Here is a 23,099-nt window from a genome sequence, read left to right on the forward strand (position 1 = left end):
GAGAACAGGGACACAGGTAAGCCTCTGTGGTGTCAGAGCTGGGAAGGGGGACACTAAGGAAAGAAACTGGAATCATGCTTGCTGGAAGTTCACCCCAATAAACATCAAATTGTTTGCACCTTTGGACTTCGGGTATTGTTGCTCTCTGTTCATGCGAGAAGGACTAGGGAAGTGGGTGAAGGAATAACCCCCTAACACCAGCCTCCACACGTGAATCCCCAGCAGTGGGTATTGTAGGGAACTGGCATCTCCCCATGTGTCTTGGTGGCTAAGCCATTGACCCCCACTCGCCCCCGCCTGGGCTACTGCAGTCTTCTCCTATCTGTTCTTCCCAATACCCACTACGGGCCCCAACCAGGCTGCCCAAAATGCCACCCCAAGATTGTCTTCTCCACCACCGTCACCCCCCACACACACCTTTGCTTCCTCTGCTGGCTCCCTGCTGTCTTGTCTATCAAGCTCAAATGCCTTGTCCTGGGCTCCAAGGCCCTGCTCCACACCTCTGTCCCATCTCCTGCCACTTGCCCCATGGGACAGGGGGTTTCCGGCACATCCTGATCTCTCACCCCCTCAGGATGAAGACTGGGATTGCTGCAGGGAAATTCCCCTCTCCCCAGCCTTATCCCAAAGATGGGGGCCCAGGGGACACTTAGCACTGGCAGACGCTCCTGCTCATCTGGATGGGCAGTGAGAACAGCCGGGGCAGTACATTGCAGTTCCCCAGCCCTTGGTTTGCATGAACAGTCTGTGCATGGCAAGCGCCAGGAACCCCACATCCAGCAGTGCCCACTACATCGCTGCCACTAGTCAGGACTCCCGGTGTGTGTTTTCCTCTGTTATTTCTAGTCCAGTAGCACCTCGAGGCCCCATCTGAGATCAGGACCCCGCAGCACTGGGCACGCAGCAAGAGACAGGCTCTGGCCCAGAGACAAGGGCAAGAGAAGGGGTGTTACTGTCCTCATCACACAGATGGGAAATTAAGAACAGACAGACTAAGGCCCAGATCCTTGAAGTACGTAGGCAACTAACTCCCTGGGCCGAAGGGATTTGTCCACGGTCACATGCGACAAGGGCCAGGCAGACAGCCCAGGGAGTCCCCCAAGTCCCAGCTCAGTACCTTAACTACAAGGCCATCCTTCCCATCTTGCAATTAATTGTTCGAGGTCGCTGGGGTCCCTCCATTCCAGCAGGGACTGCACCGAAGTCACTGCGGCTGGCCCCTGCCTCCCGAGCTGCAGACCGCCCCTTTCCCACAGCAGAAGAGTGAGGAATCTGCCTTAAAGCAGCCAGTCTATATGTCACTCGAGGACGCGAGTTCTGAAGGGGCCTTTAACCAGTCACCAGCAGAAGGTCAGCCAAGCGTGAGGGGAGACAGATCCTATCCTCTCCCACCTCCTGCATTCCCGCAGCCCTGCTGCCAATCCCTTTTGCATGCCTGCCCGCTCTTCCATGCCATCTGTCTGAGGAGCGCTGCCGAATCCCAGCGGTGAGCCCCATGCAGCTCCCGGCCCTCGAAAGCAGCGTGCGGCTGGCAGGCATTGACAGCTTTGCCATCGGCCGCTTGCTGGCACTTCATTAACAACACGCCTTTCCTGCTGCTCACTCGCTGACTTCCATCTGGCTGGGAGCTGGTGAAGGGGGGAGGCGAATTACAAAGGTTAATCAACCTTGCGTCCTCTCTGACAAGCCTCTGCCCTGAGCAATTGCATGGCTGAAGGGAGAGGAGCAGAAGCGAAGGAGAATGGAGGGAAGAAGGGTGTGAAGAGAATCAGAGAGGATGCAGAGGGAGGGGGCAGGCGAGGGCTGCCCAGAGGCCCTGGTAATCTTCCCGGTGACCCACAGCTCATGACGTTTTACACCGTTCTCTGAACAATCAGCTGTCCCCTGGGTTTTGGGTCCAGTCGACCCTCAGCCCAAATCTCCAGCCACACAGGAGTCTTTCCCAGGGCTGGATTATATCCTCCCTAATCAGCTTGCATTCCCTCGGCTGCCTGTGCCCTTCTGGGTTCCTATGGGAAACAGAGCTGCCCAAACGTCACGACAAAGGGGATCTTCTTGAGAGACCGCCACACTGCCCATAAGCAGCCGCACAGCCAGACAGCCTTGTCCCGTGAGCCCAGCCCAGCCGTGCAGAGCAAGCATCCAACCTTCAGGGGTTTGCCCACCGCTCCCTGGGCTGGCCCTGCGTTAGTACATGGATAATTCTCACCCACGGAGGCCCTGGCGGAATAACGGTGCCCCATTGCACCGCTCCCTCTAGGTCACCTCTCCTGGCATCAGCTCCTCTCCTTGCATCTCTGCTTTTCTTTTGTCATTTTAAATAGAGGATTAAAATAGCCCTGGGGCTGTATTTCAAATCCGTGCTAGGACGCTTGTCCTGCAGCCAGCTTGGAAGCCGACTCCACTGGGCTGTGTGTGTAAAAGGTAACGTGTGCGTGCACTGGACTGTAGCAGGATGGATGGGGTGAGGTTCTCCGGCGTGTGCTGCACAGTAGGCCAGAGATGATCTAATGGCCCCTTCTGGCCTTACAATCTATGAAATTCCTCTTACTTGTCTCACCAAGGAGCAGATGCTGATTAGGGACATGGGTCCATGGTTAACCCTTTCCTTCACCCTGGCCAAGAAGAATGGCCCATGTCTCTCTGCAGAGCTGCTGTCCAGCCGGACCCGATGACATCATGCCAGCACCCCACACAGTTTAAAGACAGCCCTGATGTCCTTGCCTTGCGCCAAGAAGGTGAATACCGGACTGTGGGATGGATTCCTACCCTTGGCACTGATTGCAGGCGGTTCGCTGCTCGCTCTGGGGGCGGGGGTTGTGTTAATAAACACATTGTTGGGCACTTCTCCAGCCCCTGCAGTGGGCCAGCCAGCTCTCATGTGCTTCCCACTGCAGCCTCCTGCTGCCCTTTACGGGACAGTTACGCTGATCTCTCCCAGCTGTGGCTCATTCTGCAATCAGGGCTGGCTGGCCTCAGCCCTGCTGGCCGTAAGGGGTGACCCACGCTGCTGCAGCCCCCCCTCACCGGAGTGTCAGGGCACCTCACCCTCTGGAGGGTGTTTCTCCTCCCAGCCTCCCGTGCAGGGAGGCCATGCCTGGACCCCCATTCGACACCAGAGAAAGAGAGGAGTGCGTCCAGGCAGCACTCCAGCGAATAGCTGGGAGGGGCATTAAGGAGCATTTCGGCTGACTGGCAGTGAAGCACTTCCTCGGTGAGCTCAGCTGGCCAGAGTCTGCCCAGGGAAGTGGTGGAGGCCCCGTCACAAGAGAGCTTTACGAGAAGCCTGGATCCCTCCATGCCTGGAACGATGGAGCCATCAGCAGTAGCTGGGAGGCACTTGAGTTGCAAGAGCCACGTCCACCTGGGGCACTTGGGAGGCCGCAGTGGAGCAAAGCACTCACAGTCACACTCTCCCATTGCCTGGGGCAGAGGATACATCCGGACAGCACGGCCCCACTGCCCCTGTCCGGAGGGGGTCTGACTCAGAGCATCCAGGAGGCAGCCCTTCTTGGCGGACCCCAGGAGGGTAGTGTGGTGCCGCTTGCTGCCCTCCTCTATGCCACTCTGTTGGAGCGTTGCAGGGGGCAGTGAGCGAGCTGCATGGGCCCGGGGGCCAGACCCCGGATGTGTCTGTTTGCAAACCGCCCCTTCGCTGGCTGACTTGTCATTCACCGCAATCCTCTCCAACCGAAAAGGCCTCATGCACGCTGTAGCAAGCAGCGAGTGACACAGGACCGTGTTACCAGCCTGAGCCCTCCAGGGCTGCAAGGTCACCCCGGCTCCCGCTGGCCAGGATGCTGGGGCCAGGCCTGCTGGAGCCAGGGGCTGCACAGCAGGCAGAGGCTGGGGCTCTCCTCAGGCATCCCTCGGGTTTGCTGCCCCACACCCGCGGATGCTAGACAGCGTTGATGTAATTACTTACACTCGCGGGCTCCCCAGCAACGGGACAGGGCTTCCGCCCCCACCTGACTCCCAGATCCCACGCTCCGGTACCCTCCTGTTACTCCCAGCACTGGCCCGGACCGGGCCTCAGGAGACCTGGCTTCTATTGCCAGCTCTGCCACTGGTCTGCTGGGTGACCTTGGGCAAGTGACTGCCATGCTCCGTGCCTCAGTTTCTCCTCCCACCATTTATCTGTCTTGTCTGTTTACATTATAAGTTAAGTAAAAAAAAAATTGTTTTGGGTCAAACTAAAGGTCTCCTTGAGATTACAGCTTTTCTTTACATTTTAAAATGTTTTAAAAATAAAATTAAGGGGAATTCGGAAAGAAAAGCTGTTTCCGTCAAAAAACGGAACCGTTTGGTTTCGAACACGTCAAAATGAAACGTTTGGATTTTTTCATCATTCTTAGGCATTGGGTTTTTTTCACTGAAACGTTTGGCCAAATTGACACAAACTCATGAAATGTTTTGGTGATGCCGAATCTGCATTTTCTTCCAACCGTCGGGTTGAAAAATGTCGCCCAGTTCTACTTGCAGGCACTAGTGACATAGGGTGGGGGCGATAGAGGAGCTGATGTGCTGGCTTGTGTGACCAGGCTGATGGCATAGAAAGCACAACCGAGGGGTTAAAACGTGAGGGTTACTAACTCTGCACTTTGGCTTTAGAACTCACCTTTCTTTCCTCCCTTAGCATTCCTGAGCTAGGTGCATTAACCTCCAGCTACAGTGTAACGGTAACTGGCATTAATTTAGCACCAGCAGCTGAATCAATGCCCCCTAAGCACTGGAATCCCTCCCTGATTACTGCCCTCCTGTGTCTGCGGGCTGGGATTCTGCAGAGCAGAAAGTGTAGTGGGAGTTAAAAGCTCTTCCCTCGGTGGGCTCCCAAAGGTAGAATTGAAAAATACTCAGGCTGGCTCAGAAATGATTGAAACGGGGCTTCTGGCCTTACGTGAGAACCGCAGAAAAACTGCAGCCACCCAAACTACAGAGGAAAATAAACACATTTAGGAAACTGCACGGGGCTCTTCAGGCACTGCTCCTCCACCCAAAACACTGTCTGTGCTGAGCTGATACCTCTGGTCACTCATGTTCTTTTTTTTAAAACCCGAAAAACAACACTGGTTAAACTGAAAGGAGAACTCATGATTTTTTTTAAAGCAAAAGGAAAATGATGCCAACCTCTTATACAGAGCTTTGCACCAGTAGATCTCAAAGTGCTTCACAAAGGACTTCTCATTACAGCTGACAGGTGGGGAAACTGAGGCACGGAACCGTACAGAGATTCACACAAGGCCACCCAGCAGGCCAGTGCCTGAGCTGGGAATAGTACACAGAAATCCCAGAGCTCTCTCTACTAGGCAACCCTGCCTCTCTAAAAGAAAAGAGAATCAAACTGCTTGGGAGCCCAAATCATTACTGCTTGGGAGCTCCTGCTCTCGGCGACAACGGTGTAACCAAGGCCGGAGTGTTGCCCTAGATTTAGAAATGAACCCAGTACCCTTGAAAGGACGTACTGGGTTTCTGCAGAGCAGAAAGTGTAGTGGGAGTTACACTGGGATGTAGTGTAGTGGGAGTTACGTACTGGGATTCTGCAGAGCAGAAAGTGTAGTGGGAGTTAAAAGCTCTTCCCTCGGTGGGCTCCCAAAGGTAGAATTGAAAAATACTCAGGCTGGCTCAGAAATGATTGAAACGGGGCTTCTGGCCTTACGTGAGAACCGCAGAAAAACTGCAGCCACCCAAACTACAGAGGAAAATAAACACATTTAGGAAACTGCACGGGGCTCTTCAGGCACTGCTCCTCCACCCAAAACACTGTCTGTGCTGAGCTGATACCTCTGGTCACTCATGTTCTTTTTTTTAAAACCCGAAAAACAACACTGGTTAAACTGAAAGGAGAACTCATGATTTTTTTTAAAGCAAAAGGAAAATGATGCCAACCTCTTATACAGAGCTTTGCACCAGTAGATCTCAAAGTGCTTCACAAAGGACTTCTCATTACAGCTGACAGGTGGGGAAACTGAGGCACGGAACCGTACAGAGATTCACACAAGGCCACCCAGCAGGCCAGTGCCTGAGCTGGGAATAGTACACAGAAATCCCAGAGCTCTCTCTACTAGGCAACCCTGCCTCTCTAAAAGAAAAGAGAATCAAACTGCTTGGGAGCCCAAATCAAACTGCTTGGGAGCTCCTGCTCTCGGCGACAACGGTGTAACCAAGGCCGGAGTGTTGCCCTAGATTTAGAAATGAACCCAGTACCCTTGAAAGGACGTACTGCAGAGGGTGGGTTTTTAACCCACCCAGGATGGACTGCGGGTGTAGAGGTCTGTAGTTCCTCGGTGAGGATTGTGTCCCCCTGCACTATAGATGCTGCTGGGACAGACAATCTTGACAAAGCAGAAGTTCCATCTTGCCCTGGAAATTTTCACACAGCATTAGAAAACCACCAGGCTCTAACCAGATCTTGTGACGCTCTCCCTTTGACAGGCAGATGAGACCTAACCACTAGAGTCCTAATCCTAGCTCTCTGGCCAAGTCCCACCTGTAGCCTTGGGCTAGTAACGTCATTGCTGTTTCCCCATCTTGCAGGGCTGTTACGAGGGTTAGTTAGGCCCAGATCTTGAAAGGTATCCTATTGAGTCCAGTGGGAGTTAGGCGCCTAAATACCTTTGAGATCTAAGCCTATCCTGCTTGAGACTCTGAGTACTCGACCGGCTAGCCCGTAATGCCATGGCTTCACTATTGTTATTCGATCTCGCTAGATCAAAGCCAGTGTGGGTAGGCCCACATGTGCTGCAATCCCACCTCCCTCCACCTGCAGTGTAGACATAAGCTGGATCTCTGGTGTACCCACATGGCTAACTTTGGCCTGACCCTGCCAGCCTTCAATGATTTAAACAAGTGAGAACAGCTTTTAGAGATCAGCACACACACAAACCACCCCCAGTACAGAGTCAAACCTTGCCCCCTCCCTGCGGGTTGTCTTCATCAACATGAAAATTACCAATCAGGCAACGTCATTTTCATCTCAAACCTTCTCCCTATGTTTGGCTGCTCCTGTGGCTCCACCTTCAGGACAGCTCAGCCCACACCCTAGGTCCTCTCACTTTCCAGAGCCTGCCTCTCTTAACAAGCCTTCTGCAATGGTGTGTAGCAGAACCCACGTTCCATCTCCCAGCAGCACTACCTATTGGAGGGGAGGTTTTGAGGCAATCCCTGTTGTAGCACTCTTAGATTGTTATACCCTCAGGGCAGGGATCCTCTCTTCCCATGTGACAAGTGTGGTTACTATTACGGTGCTCACTGCAGACTAAGCTAATAACAGCCACAGCAGCAGTGCACAGCCGTGGGTTCTCTCAGGTGCAGGGTGCTCTATAAATCCCAGACGTTATTTATTAATGACATTACTAATTACTGCAAAGCGGGACGCTTGCTGTGTGCAGCCGGCACAATCTCCCGTAGGCCCTCGCCTCATAAATGAGTCTACCATCAGACCCTGGGGCACGGCAGCCTCACAGCACCCCCAGCCACGCGTTCTCATGCCATCGCTGGCTCCAGCCTTCTGCAGCCACCAAGGTGAACACGTGTAAAGAAGCTGCAGCTGCAGGCATGACAATCTAGCGAGATGGATCCATCTCTCAGGCTCCTGCTGAGAGGCCTGCTGCATCAGGAGGCAGTGTGCAATTTCACACTAGGCATGGGCATCTATGTGTGCCTGGCACATCCCTGAGGCAGGCAGGGGGCTGGGAGAGACAGCTCAGGTGTCTCCCTATGCTCCCATCCCCACCAGGGTGATCTATTCCTGGTTGTTTGCAGGAACAACGTACCCCAGGACGTGGTGGGTTCTCTGTCACTTGGGGCCTTCATCACTGGGTGTCTTCGTAAATGATTTGCATAGCTCACCCAGGAGCGATGGGTGGCAAGGATCAGGTGCAAAAGAGCTGGTCTCTGGCAACCTAACGAGCGCAGCTGGCCTGCAGCAGGCTGCCCGACTGGCTCCATCGCCGGACTGGTGAATAGAGTCAGTAGACTGGCTCTCAAGCCTAGCCACGGTTCAGCAGCTGCTCGTAGCATTTGCCCACGGCTGTGATAATTCCTGCTTGTTCCCCGGCTTTCTCCTGCCTTGCCCAGCTCTGACCTTTGGCTCCCATTCCTGACTTAGGCGCTGACCCTTAGCACTGGCCTCTGACCCTGGGCTCCGATTCCTGGCTACCGACTCCTGCTCCAACTACTAGGCCTGACTCCTGCCCCGACCACTAGGCACAACCGCCCATGTCCCAGTCTCTGACAATGGGCTGGAGGCAGAGATGATTGGATGCCTGTGCTATGCAGGAGGTCAGAGATCACACTGGTCTCTTCTGGCCCTAAAATCTATGACTCCAGGGATGGGCCTGGACCAACCCCAGCAAATTGAAACGCCCCCTGCAACTGGCCATCGGGACTGGAGCGCTGCAGCGTGGGTCCAAGCACATTACCCCGCCTTAAAACAAAACCAGCTCCTCCTTTCACCAGTCAGGAGGAAGAGGCCCTGCCATCTCCCCGGGACATTGGCCTCACTAGGCAAGGTGGGCAAAGCACTTAGCTGGGACGGTGCTGTGGGCTGTCTTTTGCTATCTTTGCCGCCCATAAGGAGACATCCGTGGAGGACTCTGCTCTTGGAGAGCAGGGGAAGCTATTGCAAACAGTTACCTCTGACTGTCATCCTCTGAAGGCTCCTGTAATTGCTGCCTGCTCAGCCAGCCACCTGGTCTGACAGAGCTGGGGGTGTTTTATTAGGGGAGTTTATCTTCCTTAGGTTTGTGTGAATTTGTTCGGGGAAGGCTGTGCTACCTGTGGGCACTGGGGTCTGCTCTAGGTCATCCGGCAGCACTGTAATGAACTGGCTAGTGTGTGTATTTAGAGGTAACGATTGCCATCTCCCGCACTCTACTTGGTGAGATCAGAACTGCTTGCTCTGTGCCATAGGCCCTGTATTGATAGCTGCAAACGGAGATTCTCCTTTAGCTCAAGTGGTAGCAGGAGCTATGCTCTTGGAGGGTCTGAGTTCTCTCCCTGTAGCTGTCGTGAAGTTCCAAGCAACACAGTGTTGCCTGTGAAATTCCTCGGTGGCTACGGATGCGTCACAAGAATAATACCATTGTTACCTAGGGGCCTTTCATCAGAGGATTTCCATGCGCTAAAGCAGCACTAATTGTCTTTTACAGCCCACTCAAGCTGTGAGGCTGGTAAGCATTACTTTGCCCATATTTCACACAGGGAAACTGAGGCACAGAGGCATTAAGTTGCCCAAGCAAGTCAGTAGCCAAACTGAGAACAGAGCCAGGCATCCTAACTCTCAGTACCTCATTTTAGCAATAAGACCTGTCTCCCTATCCTAGGGCAGCGCTTAGCAAGAGGGACCCCATCTCTGCTTTGCAGTCTCTCTGGAATCCCGAGTGGCAGTCTGGCTGAGTCCTGGCAGAGCACTTGTTTCCCCACCGCCTCGAGATCAGCTGCTCTCTGTTAACAAGCAGCCGGAGGCTGATGCTGCCTCTCTGCAGCACTGTGTCCCTTCAGTGCAGTTCAGAAAGTCACAGCAGCCCAGCGCGGCCCCCTCTGCCAGCCCGTCTGCCCTTAGAGCACTGCGTGGCGGCCATCTTGGTTGTGACCTCTAGAGCTAAAAGCATCAGCTCCCACCTTGAGTTAAAGGCTCACATCACATAGCAGCCAGCTATGGCAGCCTCACCTCCTCACTGAATCAAATATAGAGTGCGGGCAGAGAACACACACTGGCCAGTGGGTATGCTAGTTTATGGCTCCACCACTCCTTCCTATGGAAAGGGACAAGGACCCCCCCGCGTGGCTATCTACCCCAAGGGTGCCATTTCAGATTTTTTTTGAGGGGGTGTGGGATTTAGGCTATTTAGGCACCTGAAAACTCTAGAGGTTTTTTTGCAGATAATAACTTAGAAATTAGCTGACAGGCGCATCGTATCTAATTCATATATAAAGAAATAAAAAAGATATACAAACACCAATTAATGTCATATTTTAAGTTTATATGTAAATGTAGAACACTCAGGAGATAATACAGCAAGATATTCCCAATTCCAAATCTTGAGGTATCATAAGAATACACTGGGTCAGACCAAAGGTCCATCTAGCCCAGGATCCTGTCTTCCAACAGTGGCCAATGCCAGGTGCTTCAGAGGGAATGAACAGAACAAGTAATCATCGAGTGATCCATCCCTTGTTGTCCACCCCCAGCTTCTGGCAAACAGAGGCAAGGGACACCCAGAGCATGGGGTTGCATCCCTGACCATCCTGGCTAAGAGGCATTGATGGGCCTATCCTCCAGGAACTTATCTAGTTCTTTTTTGAACCCTGTTATAGTCTTGGCCTTCACAACATCCCCTGGCAATGAGTTCCACAGGTTGAATGTGCGCTGTCTAAAGACATTGTTTGTTTTAAACCTGCTGCCTATTAATTTTGTTGCGTGACCCCTGATTCTTCTGTTATATAAAGGAGTAAATCACATTTCCTTATTCACTTTCTCCACACCAGTAAAGATTTTATAGACCTCTATCATATCCCCCCCTTAATCATCGCTTTTCCAAGTTGTCCCCATCTTTTTAATTTTTCCTCATTCAGAAGCTGTTCCATACCCCTTGTCATAACCATACAGTTAAGGGTAGCCTAAAATTCCTCCTTACCTGTAAGGGGTTAAGAAGCTCAAATAACCTGGTTGGCACCTGACCAAAAGGACCAATGGGGGGAAAAAATACTTTCAAATGGGAGTGCGGGGGAAGGCTTTGTTTGTGCTCTTTGTTTCTGTGTTCTCTGCGGAAGCAAAAAAGCATCAGGTGAAAAAACTCCTTTTCCTAAAATCATCCTAAAATAAGTCTCAATATTGCAAAAAAAGTAAGTAAATAAGGCCAGGTGCGTTAATTATCTTTTGTTTTTAGCTTGTATATTTTCTCTGTGCTAAAAGGGAGGTTTATCCCTGTTTTTTTTGTAACTTTAAAGTTTTGCCTGAAGGGGAATCTTCTGTGTTTTAAATCTAATTACCCTGTAAAGTTACCTTCCATCCTAATTTTACAAAGGTGCTTCTTTTACTTTTTTCCCCTTATAATAAAGTTCTGTTTTTTAAAAATCTGGTTTACCTATTTGGTTGGTAAATTATTCTCAAGCCTCCCCAAAAAAGGGGGTGAAAGGGCTTGGGGGGATATTTTAGGAAAACAGAAACTCCAACTCCTTAGTGGTCCTTTCCCTAAATCTCTGTCTAACTCACTTGGTGGTGGCAGCTGTACCCATCCAAGAACAAGGAAGAATTTGTGCCTTGGGGAAGTTTTAACCTAAGCTGGTAAAAATAAGCTTAGAGGGTCTTTCATGCGGGTCCCCACATCTGTACCCTAAAGTTCAAAGTGGGGAGGGAACCCTAACACTCCTAATAATTTTTGTTGCCCTTTTCTGTACCTTTTCCAATTCAAATATATATTTTTTGAGTTTGGGCAACCAGATCTGCACACAGTATTCAAGATGTGGGCGTACCATGGATTTATATAGAGGCATTCTGATATTTTCTGTCTCGTTATCTATCCTTTTCCTAATAGTTCCCAACATTCTGTTCGCTTTTTTGACTGCCGCTGCACATTGAGTGGATGTTTCCAGAGCACTATCCACAATGACTCTACAATCTCTTTCTTGAGTGGTAACAGCTAATTAAGACTGGATCATTTTGTATGCATAGTTGGGATTATGAGTAACAGCCGTGTTAGTCTGTATTCGCAAAAAGAAAAGGAGTACTTGTGGCACCTTAGAGACTAACCAATTTATTTGAGCATAAGGTCACGAAAGCTTATGCTCAAATAAATTGGTTAGTCTCTACGGTGCCACAAGTACTCCTTTTCTAGTTGGGATTATGTTTTCCAAAGTGCATTACTTTGCATTTACTTTCCTATATCAGTTTTGGAGCCTTAAAACAAGAACTAATAACTTTAACCATTAAGTAAAATTCATGCTGAATATTTGCTCAACATCACTGTCCTTACAACATCACACCAATCACCCTCAAACACCCACATACTTTTTTATTTTCATTTATATTACCTTCTGGAAAATTATAAGCAAGCAAATATATGCACTCTTAATTTGTATATCTCATTTCTCATTAAAAAGTTATGAAGTCTAAAGTAGTTGAGTTTCCCCATAAACATGCCTCTAAAATATGGAATAACTAACAAATTAGAGAAGAAATTTGTTTTGGCGCTAATTTAAAAAAAAAGGAAAGGTGAAAAGATTTTAAAGTGATAATTGGAAAGAAAATATTACAACAGATTGGCCAATGTGGGTTTCCTATCAGCTCTAAGACACCTGAAGGTGTATTTCCATTAGATAAAAAATATTATCACCTTTTTCCAATGGCAATGTGTTTTCTTTTCCTATTAAGTTACACAGTAATTAGAAATAAAGTCTTAAACATCATAATCTATTTATCTGATATTTCCACAACACAAAACCACACTTCAGTTCAAGGTACCAAAGGTGCAAAGATTCAAAACATAAAAACAAATTTAAAAATGGAACTTGCATTTACAAACGATTGATCTAAAAGCCTCTGGAAACTGTTCAGTTCAATAATGTATTACAGAAACCCTGAGTATGTATCTACAATGACCCAACTGGATGATTCTCAACCGTGCCTTAATGAAAACATAATATGACACAATACATCTTAAATGTTATGAAGAAACTGTGCTCTCTAAACAATGTCACTTCAAGGACATACTCATGTATCAAGGAAGTTAGTAAAGAGACCGGTTCCAAGGCTGTAACAACCTGGCAGACTATGAGCTCTCCATGAATTGTTAAAAAAAAAATGTCCCACGGGTCCATAGACTAATTCAAGAAAGAAAAAGTTTATTGTCTGATTGAGTAGCAGAGCTACGTACAATAACTTCCTCTGATTTCCACCAGGAGCAACTGAAACGTCTAAGGGCAGCACTGGCTGTTACACTGACAATAAAACTGCTCCGCTTTGTGGGGGAGACTCATCAGGTCTCCCCTCCGCCAAGTCTAGCCAGATACTGCTCTCTCCTGGCTCTCATCCTATCAGCTCGGCACCAGGGAGCTGTTTACCCATGTGAAGTGCTATGGGTACCGCTCTGGTCCCAGGGCTGCAAGCGCTGCTGCTGCTGGCTGTGGGGACTGGCAGGGGGGGTCAGCTCTCCTGCTGCTGGGCATGGAGCAGCCGACACTGCCAGGGAAACATTTCCTGGAGCTGGGGAGATGCTGGTCCAGTTCCTCGGGGACAGCCCTGTGCCAACTCAGACCACAACTCAGGGCTTCAGGTTCCCCCCAGGGAGAGCGCGGAGAAGCGCTTCCTTTGCCTGTTTACACTTTGCTGTGGTGCAAAACTGAGGGGCAGCTGGCCCCTGCTAACTGGCACCCCTGCTTTGCCCCCTCTCAAAGCAGGGTAGGTCTGCTCTGCTCACTGCTGCTGGCTCATGAGCTTGCTGTTTCCAGATGAACCCTTCCATTACTCCAAGTTCCCTCCCTCGAATGCGCCCAAGCCAGCACACTGACCAGAGAAAAGGCTGCTGAAAGCCCTGTACGGGGAGGGCACTAGGGTGACCAGATAGCAACTGTGAAAAAATGGGACAGGGGATGGGGGGTAATAGGCGCCTCTATAAGAAAAGGTCCCAAAAAATGGGACTGTCCCTTTAAAAACGAGACATCTGGTCACCCTAGAGGACACGGTCCTCCAGCTCACTGTCTCATTTCAGCCTGCGCTGGCCTGGGCAAATCAGTTCATTAATGCTTCGTGGGCCACAACCCCGAAAAATCCTAACCATTGGAGCTGGCAAGCCAGCCTGGCTTGGCCCAGGCAACTTCCCACAGACACCAGCTTGGTGGGGAAGATCCCTGACTATTTCAGGGAAAGCAGTGGCAGGACGGCTCCCTTGGTTCTCTCCATTACCCGGCCGAGAGGAACTGCTGGTGTTTCCGTGGGGAAGGCAGTCAGCGCACAGAAAAGACTTGCCTTCCACTCGGAGAGCACTGAGGTGGGCAGGCAGCACTGAACCCACGGCACAGGGCACCGCCCAAGGCCTGCAGTGTTTGCAAAGGTACTGCGGCTACCAGCGACACCGGGGGGGATAGCCGCTGAGTTGCACTGCCGCTCAGCACAATGTAAAGGGCTGAGCAGAAAAGGGACTCAGCAGCCATATTTACAGCCAGGAGGGGTACAGAGGAAAGCAAACAGGCCTGTCTGTTTGTGCTTCCCATAATATGAAGCCACTTGTTGGAATTAGTAGCCAGTCTAGTTTAGAACTACTAAAAGGCTTTCACTGCTGCTACAGATCAGAGTCAACTAAAGAGGCTGGTTCGAACAGATAGAGCCTGGCAAGTGTCATAGACAATATCAGTGTTTGCCGTTATGTGCTAGGATAGGGAAAAGGTGATCTCATGCTTCAGGGCACCAGTTGATTGCCCCAGTGGTCAGGAAGGAATTTTTTGTCCCCATCCCCCGCACACACACACACACCATGCTGCACTGCACAATTGGTTAGGTGCATTATGGGAGGCTTTCATTTTCTTCAGAAGGCATGATGGATCTATGGGAAATCCTAGAGTCAGAAAAATCAATGCATTTTTTCCTGTTCTTAAGAAGGGTCTTGGTAGCAGGGTGGGAGACAAAACAGTTCTGGCATAGCCCTGTGCAATCTCAATGGAGTGGAAGCCAATAGGGCTGATGGGCAGAAAATAGAGCGTTTGGCCAAGGTCTTGATTGATTTTTCCTGTATCTCGGGTTCTGAAAAGTTAACACTTGCTGGGTTTGATCTGGGAGGCTGTCTGCCTGAGGATTTCCAGCCGCCGCTTGCAATCGCAGCACACATACTATGCTGTAGAAGTCAGAGGGGTACGGGAATGCTAGCGGCTCCTAGGATCTGGTTTGATCACACCTAGACCTGCGCAGGGATAGATGAGCGGCACCATATAGACTCTGGGCTCAATTCACCCGTGTCCGAATTCCGCTCAGTACAGAGGTGGTGGCACCTGTAGTTACCAGCTTCCTCTGCAGCATGGGGCACGAGTCACTCGCTGGTTTGAACTAGTGTAAATAGTGAATTCTCTGTAACTTGGGGTCTTCAGTAACTCCGCCAGAGGTTGGGCTCTGTTACAGGAGTGGGTGGGTGATGTTCTGTTGCCTGCGATGTGCAGGAGGTAAGACTAAGTGATCGTGATGGTCCCTTCTGGCCTTAAAGTCTGAGAGTCTATCCAACCGGCTGCCAATGGGTAACCAAAGCTATTCAGTGAGAGCGACCCCCGGTGTCAGCCCACTGAGGTCCCTGGACTTGTTCTGGTGTTACACCAGGCTGTGAGAGGCCAGGCAACACCAGTGGTTCCATGCCCCAAGAGGAGCTCTCCCCAGATCAAACACAGACCTGGCTGATTGCATCGTTGGAGATTTTCAGGTCTGTCATTTCGGGGGCCCTGCTCCACGAGCCCACAGGCAGGGCATGCGGGATAGGGGTACATCCACATGGGGGGCATAATTCCCAGCATGAGGACACAAACCGGTGCTGGCCCCCATCGAGACAGAGAGCTAAAAACAGGGTGTAGCATGGGCAGCAGGAAGGGCCAGCCACCCACGTGCATGTACAGTATCTCAGCCAGGGGCACCCTCAGGGGGCAGAGCTCAGCAGTGCTAGCCTGTGGGGAGTTGGGGGGAGCTGTGGAGAAGACCCGGCTGAGCTGTTTTACCTGCATGACATCCAGCCCTGCCCTGAGGGGGGAGCTCCAACAGTGCCGTGATTTGTACCAGTCCAGCGTACCCTGCTTTCAAACTGTACCTGTGCAGACTGTGGCTTATAGCACTTTTGCCTTTCTGCCCTAGCAGCCCAGGGTTCCAGTCCAGTGTGTACAAAGCTAAAGGAATAAGTCAAGGCTCCCTTTGCTAGCTGTGGGGCATGGATCTGGAAAAGTCTCCTGCTTGCTTGTGGGGAAATAAAACTATTATGACCAAGTCCAACTTCAAAAACTACCCAGATCAAAAGGCCCAAAGTTGGATTTAGAGATTTTCATCTGAGCTCTTCCCCAGCCCTCTTCATATTGGGAATAAACTCAGCAAAGCATCTACAGGCCACTTTGGAGTTGGATGCAATAATCAATCTTCATTTTGCACAGGAATGTAATGTTGGGTCCCTCCTGGGTTCCGATGATGATTTAATAAGCTATAATTTAATTAAAATGCTATCCACTTGGAACAAATATGAAAGGAGATTAACAGGCACAAAAATTAATGTAACATTTAAAATTCATCTTTCCCCCCGGGAGCGGGTTTCTAATGCTTTAATAAATAGATCAAAAGTTTATAATCTAGCCACAGCCACCTTAGAGATTGTGTCTGCGTTTCCACAGCTAATAAAAACTTACATGGCACGTAATGTTGCACTTCCTATTTCACAAGCCAGGGGAGTAGATGTGGGTGGAAGTCACTTCCCTAGGTAACCCATTCCAGTGCTTCACCACCCTCCTAGTGAAATAGTTTTTCCTAATATCCTACCTACACCTCCCCACACTGCAACTTGAGACCATTACTCCTTGTTCTGTCATCTGCTACCACTGAGAACAGCTTAGCTCCATCCTCTTTGGAACCCACCTTCAGGTAGTTGAAGGCTGCTATCAAATCCCCCCTCTCTCTTCTCTTCTGCAGACTAAATGAGCCCAGTTCCCTCAGCCTCTCCTCATAAGTCATGTGCCCCAGCCCCCTAATAATTTTTGTTGCCATCTGCTGGACTCTTTCCAATGTATCCACATCCTTTCTGTAGTGGGGGGCCCAAAACTGGACGCAATACTCCAGATGTGGCTTCACCAGTGCCGAACAGAGGGGAATAATCACATCCCTCGATCTGCTGGCAATGCTCCTACTAATGCAGCCCAATATGCCTTTAGCCTTCTTGGGAACAAGGGCACACTGTTGTCTCATATCCAGCTTCTCGTTCACTGTAATCCCCAGGTCCTTTTCTGCCGTTTGTAAGCACTGAATTTCAGATTAATCCCCTACTCCCCCCCCCGGTAATTCTCAGAGCAAAACTCAGCCAGAATTGCCTGGTGTAGTCTGATTTCACACTGGGGCTGCAAAGATTGTCCCGCACTACACCATAAATTCAGGCACCAGGGTTGTTCAGAACCTGGAACATGTGTTCAACATGTCAGTGATTGTCAGCAAAATGTTCCAAGCAAACCCACTGCGAGTCTGTAAGGAAATAGGAAATCAGGCGATTTCCCCCTGGTTTCAGCTCCCACCGCACCCGGTTCTGCTGGGATGAAGCTCTCACAAGCGGGGTGGCTGGGTTGGGACGTTCCCTCTGTGTAAGGTTGCAATTTTTTTTTCTATATGAGAAAATAACTTCTCCCATTCCCAGCTCCCACTTGCCCAGAACATAGACACGGCCGAGGAACTTTGCCCAAACAATCAGCAAGAATGGAAAATTTTAGCCCCCACAGAAAGCTCTTGGGCTATGAAAACAGGCTTAGAAACTGGTGCGAAGGATCGGGGGAGTTAGGGCTAATGGCACCTGCTCTTTGGTTGTTTTATCTATTGCACGCATGCACGATGGCAGAGTACCCTCTGAGAGCCGCATGGCCACATTTGTAATGGTGAGAGCAATTACCCGTTGGAACAATTTACCAAGGGTCAGGGTGGAGTCTCCATCCCTGACTATTTTGCACTCAAGAGCGGATGTTTTTCTAAAAGTTCTGCTCTGGGAATTATTTGGGGCGGTCCCATGGCCTTTGTGACACAGGGGGCCAGACTAGATGGATCACGATGGTCCCTTCTGGCCCTGGAATCCATGAATCTCCACCTGTGTAAGTCTAGAGAAACTCTCCTGCTACCAACGGGTTCCTCCGGATTTACACCGACGTAAGAACAGCATCCGGCCTGGCGAGTCAAACTCCTCCCGAGTGACATGTTGGAGAGGAGAGTTGGGATCGAAATGCAGGAGATTCGTTAGAAGGGGGTTGGGAACGCTTCTCCCCAGGCAGGTTCCCTTTCCCTACAGCATGCCGGGAGCTTCTGGTGGGCGCTGCTCCTTAGCCACTAGCTCAGGCAGTGCCCAGATGTGAGCAGGTCCCACCCTCTCCCCGTCCCGACTGGCATCAACACACCCAAAGCAGGGCAATGGACTGACCTGCACCTGAGCCTCACTCCTCATCAGGTAGCGTATCTTGCTGAGGATACTCTGCTGGAGCTGCTCCCATGAGATGGCTCTGTCTTCTCTCGTCAGCAGCGGGGGGCCAAACCTGGAAAGCCACAGACAGCAGATTGGAGACTGCACTAGAAAAGAAATCACTGGCCAATCCGGGCAGGAGCCATCTCCTTAATGGGCAACCACCCCTCGCTGAGCCTCTCAGGCGTCTCTGGCCATCCCCTCTCCTGTTCAGGGGTGAAAGCCCCCGGTGTGCTAGGATACGTCCTAGGGGCTCTAGCTGGTCTGGGAGAAGGGAGCCCCAAAGCACACAGCCATGCAGAGAGGAAGCACTGCCTAGCAGTCAGAGCACAGCACTGGGTACCTGAATTACTGCCTCCATTCGTCAGAGGGATAAATGCAGACAGAGCGACAGCAGGCACACAAGGAGTCAATGGAAGATCCTGAAATGGAACCCAGGAGTCCGGGCACCTGTTATTTTGCTCCATCCATCCATCCATCCATCCATCCATCCATCCATCCATCCACTACCTTCTGAAAACCACCCATTACTTGGCGATCGTTGCAACATTCAAGACAAGGTGGCACAAATAGGGCATTTCTGGGGTTCCCACAGCCATCCACTGGGGAGTTTCTTGCACCTTTTTTTAAAGCATTCGGCACCATTCACGCCCTGAGGGAGGTTACCCGGCCTCATGGGGCTGCTGCTCTGCCCCAGGCTCACTGGGGACTTCAGCAAGTGCTGAGCTATGCAGCCTAGGGTGCACGAGCGCAGGGCAGCAGCCAAGAGGAGATGAGCCCCAGGATGAGGCTGGAGTGGGTAGGAAGTGGCTCGCCTGGCCACGGCTGCTGGGACAGCAGGGCTCACACCCACACTGGGCCCGTCTGGGTGAAGTGTAAGTGCTTCCCACTCAGTTGCACTCTATAAAGCGCAGTGCATGACAAGCCATTTCCCAGGCGATAATGTTTTACTAGCTGCTTCGAGCACACAGAGAACGGTATTTAATGGGATTTGTGATGTGAAATGCGACTTCATGACCAGCCGATGGCGGCCCGCCAGCCAGCAGTCTGTGTCAGAGCTCCTAGCAGGGCACGCTGAGCCGCTCCCCCCCTCGGCCCGAGAACCAGCTTGAAAGGAAAAGAAATATGGGCCGGGCTTAGCGTCACCGGGGGCCGAATGGCCCAGCTTGACCAGAAGACCCAGCACAGGGATTCCAGGAGCAGCACCACCTTCTGTTCCCCTCCCTGGAGCCCTGCCCCATCCAGAGGAAGCAATTAGCCCACCAGAATGCCTGCTTTCTCCGGGCTTAATGACAGCCCAGCTGCTGGGCCAAGCGACAGAAAGAAAATCACTTCCAACAAGCCCCAGCTTCTGCTTCATTGCCCACTTGATCCGGCGCCTTCCTTTCCAGAGATGTCAAGCAGGCTCGGCCCGGGCTCAGGAAGGGGGAGGCAGAGGCCTGTTCCGGACTGAGCCATTGTGTTCTCCATCGAGCAGGGAACCAACCGATGGATCCAAACCCCTGCACTCGGGCCGGCCCCGGGGACCGAACGCTGTGTTCGCAGACCCCACCCGGCACGGGGTGGGTGCAATGACACGACGTGAATCAATGGAGGAGTCTGTGCATGCATGAGAGGCCTCTGAAAGTCAGGGGTATTGCTAACGTGTCTGGAGAGCTGGCAGCCCCTAACAGGAAGATGCCAGGGTAGGATCCTGGCTGCTGGAGATGGGAAGGGCCAGGAGACCATTCTCTGCTAGATCATGTTTTCGTTGCTGGGCCGTTTTTGGTGCTAAGAAATCTTTCCTGGTGACGCTCACAGCCAGCACAGGGAGGCATCGATGGGGCAGGTGCTATGGCCCCCACCCCCACTGCATCACTGACTGACCCACTGACTAGCCAAGCTCCCAGCTTGGACTTTGGGCAAATGTTGCTTCTCACCTGCCTGCCAGACTCAGGATGGGCAAAGAGGGGTGGGTCAGACAGGAGCTGAGGAGAACCTGGCCCAGGGCTCAAACCCAACCTTGCCTGAGGCCCCATTGATCAGTTCAGCTCTCGCTTATGCCCACAGTCCTCCAGGTTTCCCATTTCCAGGAGCAACTTGGAGCAGAAGCATTGAGACTGTTCTTGTGGGAGCTGCTGGCGCTGGCAATCCAGAGAGCCCGTTTACAAGGATCCTGCCTGAGCAACGAGCAAATAGCTGCCTGTTGCCAGAACGACTCTGAGTTTCCATTAAGGGGAAAGCAAACCAAGGGAGGACAGAGCCCATCAGAAAGCATGCTGTGTGCATCTCCTCTGGCATGCTCTGCACCCAGCTGAACACAAAATGGCTGCCTGTCCCAGCAGTGTCCTTGGGGAATAATTCAATGTACAGTCCACAGGAGTCACAACAGTTACAGAGCTCTGCTTCCTGCGCTGTTCCCAGGGAAGTCCCAGCTCGGACGAGCAGGCATGGGAGAAGGTGTGGGGGGGCTGATATTGCCAGAGCTACACAAAACCCGTGCTTCTGTTTGTGTCTCCGGACAGACACACCCCAGTAGCTGTATATACCATACCTGCCTCTGTCTCTCCCTCACTCCTCTGCACATGCCTTGCCGTGCATGTCACTCTACTCCCAGAGCAGCCAGGAACAACCATCGAAAACACTCGTTCTAACTGACCAGACTCACTATTGTCTCTTTATTGACACTCACGTTATGTATCTGACACGCAAGAAAGGGCCCAGAACAGCTCGTTGGAACACAGATACGGCGTCGAGCTGTAGACTTCGGATCCTGGGTTTTGGTTCAACCCCTTATAAGGGCTGGGGTCGGTCACAAATTGTGGACTTTCCTAAAACATGGGCGATTGTGAGTCAGGCTAAGTTCTCTGAGAAGGCAGCACAGCCACGTGGGTAGGATGCAGGACTCTTGGGTCTCATTCCCAGCCATGACTTACTGCATGATCCTGTGCAAATCACGCCCCAGTCTGTGCCTCAGTTCCCCCATCCATAAAATGGGCCTAGCGATACTTACTCTCCTCTGTACAGCACTTACAGCTGTAGAGGGCTAAGCAAGAGCTAGGTGTGGTTATTAAAATAACACTCATCCAACCCAGACAAATCCCAATTCTGGAGCAATCTTCCATCGTTTACACCAGCGGTGGGCAAAAAACGGCCAGTGGACCAGATCTGGCTCACCAGCTGTTTTAATTCGGCCCTTGAGCTCCCACAGGGAAGCTGGGTCTGGGGCTTGCTCCGCTCTGGCACTCCAGCCGAGGAGCAGGGTTGGGGGCTCCACGTGGCTCTTGGAAGCAGCCTCATGGCCCTGCTCCAGAGCTCCAGCCGAGGAGCAAGGTAAGGGGCCGCTCCACATGACTCCCGGAAGCAGCCGCATGGCCCCCCAGCTGGAGCCCTCACCCCCCCTACCTGCACCCCATTCCCCTGCCCCAGCCTGGAGCCCCCTCCTGCACCCTGAACTCCTCATTTCTGGCCCCACCCTGGAGCCCGCACCCCCAACCAGAGCCCTTACCCCCTTCCACACCCCAATCCCAATTTTGTGAGCATTCATGACCCGCCATACAATTTCTATTCCCAGATGTGGCCCTCAAGCCAAAAAATTTGCCCACCCCTGGTTTACACAGATGCCACCATTTCAGCCATCAAAATAAACCAATAAATAACTAAAGTTTGTCAGCAAATCCAGGCTGCATCCGAAAAGGCAGCCTGCACTGCAGGAGCAGCAAGGAAAAAGCAGACATGTGCCTACAATTCCCTCTGCCCTTTATCCTGACACATGGGCTGAGGGAGTACCACACAACAGCCACAGCACACGAGAGGAGACACACCCGATGCTGGGATAAAGTCCCAGCCGAGTGCAGAGTCAGCAAAGAGGACAGAGCAAAACCAGAGTCCCAGAAAGTTCAGCGCAAGAGTGAGAAAAGGAATAACCCAGCCACGGGAGAAACAAATTCCTGGACCCCCACGGATTCATACACCTCCTGGCTCCAGTTCAGCCCTGCCAGTTCAGCCCTGCCAGGAGCTGGCTCCCACCCAAGAAAGCCAGCTGGGGGCACCATGCTTATGCCCAGGGCGAATTGGGCCCAGCAGGTGCATGAAACAGAGAAGAGACCCAAGGAAGGACAACCCAGTCCTCCCCCCAACACGCACACATGCAATGCCCATCAGCTCCTCCAGCGGGTGATCTGTGACAGGACAGCCCCGACGGCACATGGCCAGGGCTGTACCCACCGCGTTCACCTCACACGCCTGCCATAGCTGCTGGGAAGGCCCCGGCTCGGGGTGGGCATGGTCAGTGTGTCACATCTGTGACCCCAGCATGTGGCTCCCAGCTCTGCGGGGGCTGTGTCGGGGTGCCAGAGGCATTGGCATGGGAGCTATTACACTGAGCCTCCTCGGCTGTATGGCTCCAGCTGCCACAATGGCCACCGGCCCCTGGGGCATCCGACGAGCAGCTTGCTGCTGGCACGACCCCAGCTAGCCAGGGGCCATGCTGACCTACCATACAGCCCTCTGGGACACAGGGCCCCTGTGAAGGTCAGGCAAAGCATCACTGAAATGCAGGCTGTGAAAAGCGCTGGGGAAGCACCGGGCTCCCCCCGTCCCTGCCAGCGGGAAGGTTAACACTCAACACTGGACAGACAAGGCCGCTTGTGGGACCTCGTGCACATGGCTCCAGCCCTCCCTGACTCGGTTTCCTTCCCTACGCAGACAGCTGGCCAACCTCCCGCCAGTGCGAGGCCCAGGGCCCGTGGGGATGCTCCGCTGAAGGGGCTGGACGAGTGCTGCCAATGGCATTAACATTCCCGACCCACAGCCGCCGACAAGGGGTGGGAAGGATCCCCAGTGAGATGTGGGCTGCTGCCTGTCTGCCCTCTGAGTGCCCTGCTGCACTCCTATGCCCTCTGCCCCACTCTGGTTCTGGGCCGTTCCAGGGAGCGATGCCCCACGAGACGGCCAATG

At 52.0% G+C, this 23,099-nt stretch overlaps 1 protein-coding gene across 1 annotated transcript in view; it reads right to left on the reverse strand.

The window, feature by feature from the left end:
• USP43 (ubiquitin specific peptidase 43) overlaps positions 1–23,099 on the reverse strand; it is a 186,078-nt gene that overhangs the window by 29,163 nt on the left and 133,816 nt on the right. Inside the window, exon 8 of the mRNA XM_073310194.1 lies at positions 18,123–18,234. Within this exon, the coding sequence (XP_073166295.1) occupies positions 18,123–18,234 (112 nt within the window). The remainder of the gene's footprint in view (positions 1–18,122; positions 18,235–23,099) is intronic.

Source organism: Lepidochelys kempii, chromosome 14 (genome assembly GCF_965140265.1).
Source record: "Lepidochelys kempii isolate rLepKem1 chromosome 14, rLepKem1.hap2, whole genome shotgun sequence".
NCBI classification, from domain to species: domain Eukaryota; kingdom Metazoa; phylum Chordata; order Testudines; family Cheloniidae; genus Lepidochelys; species Lepidochelys kempii.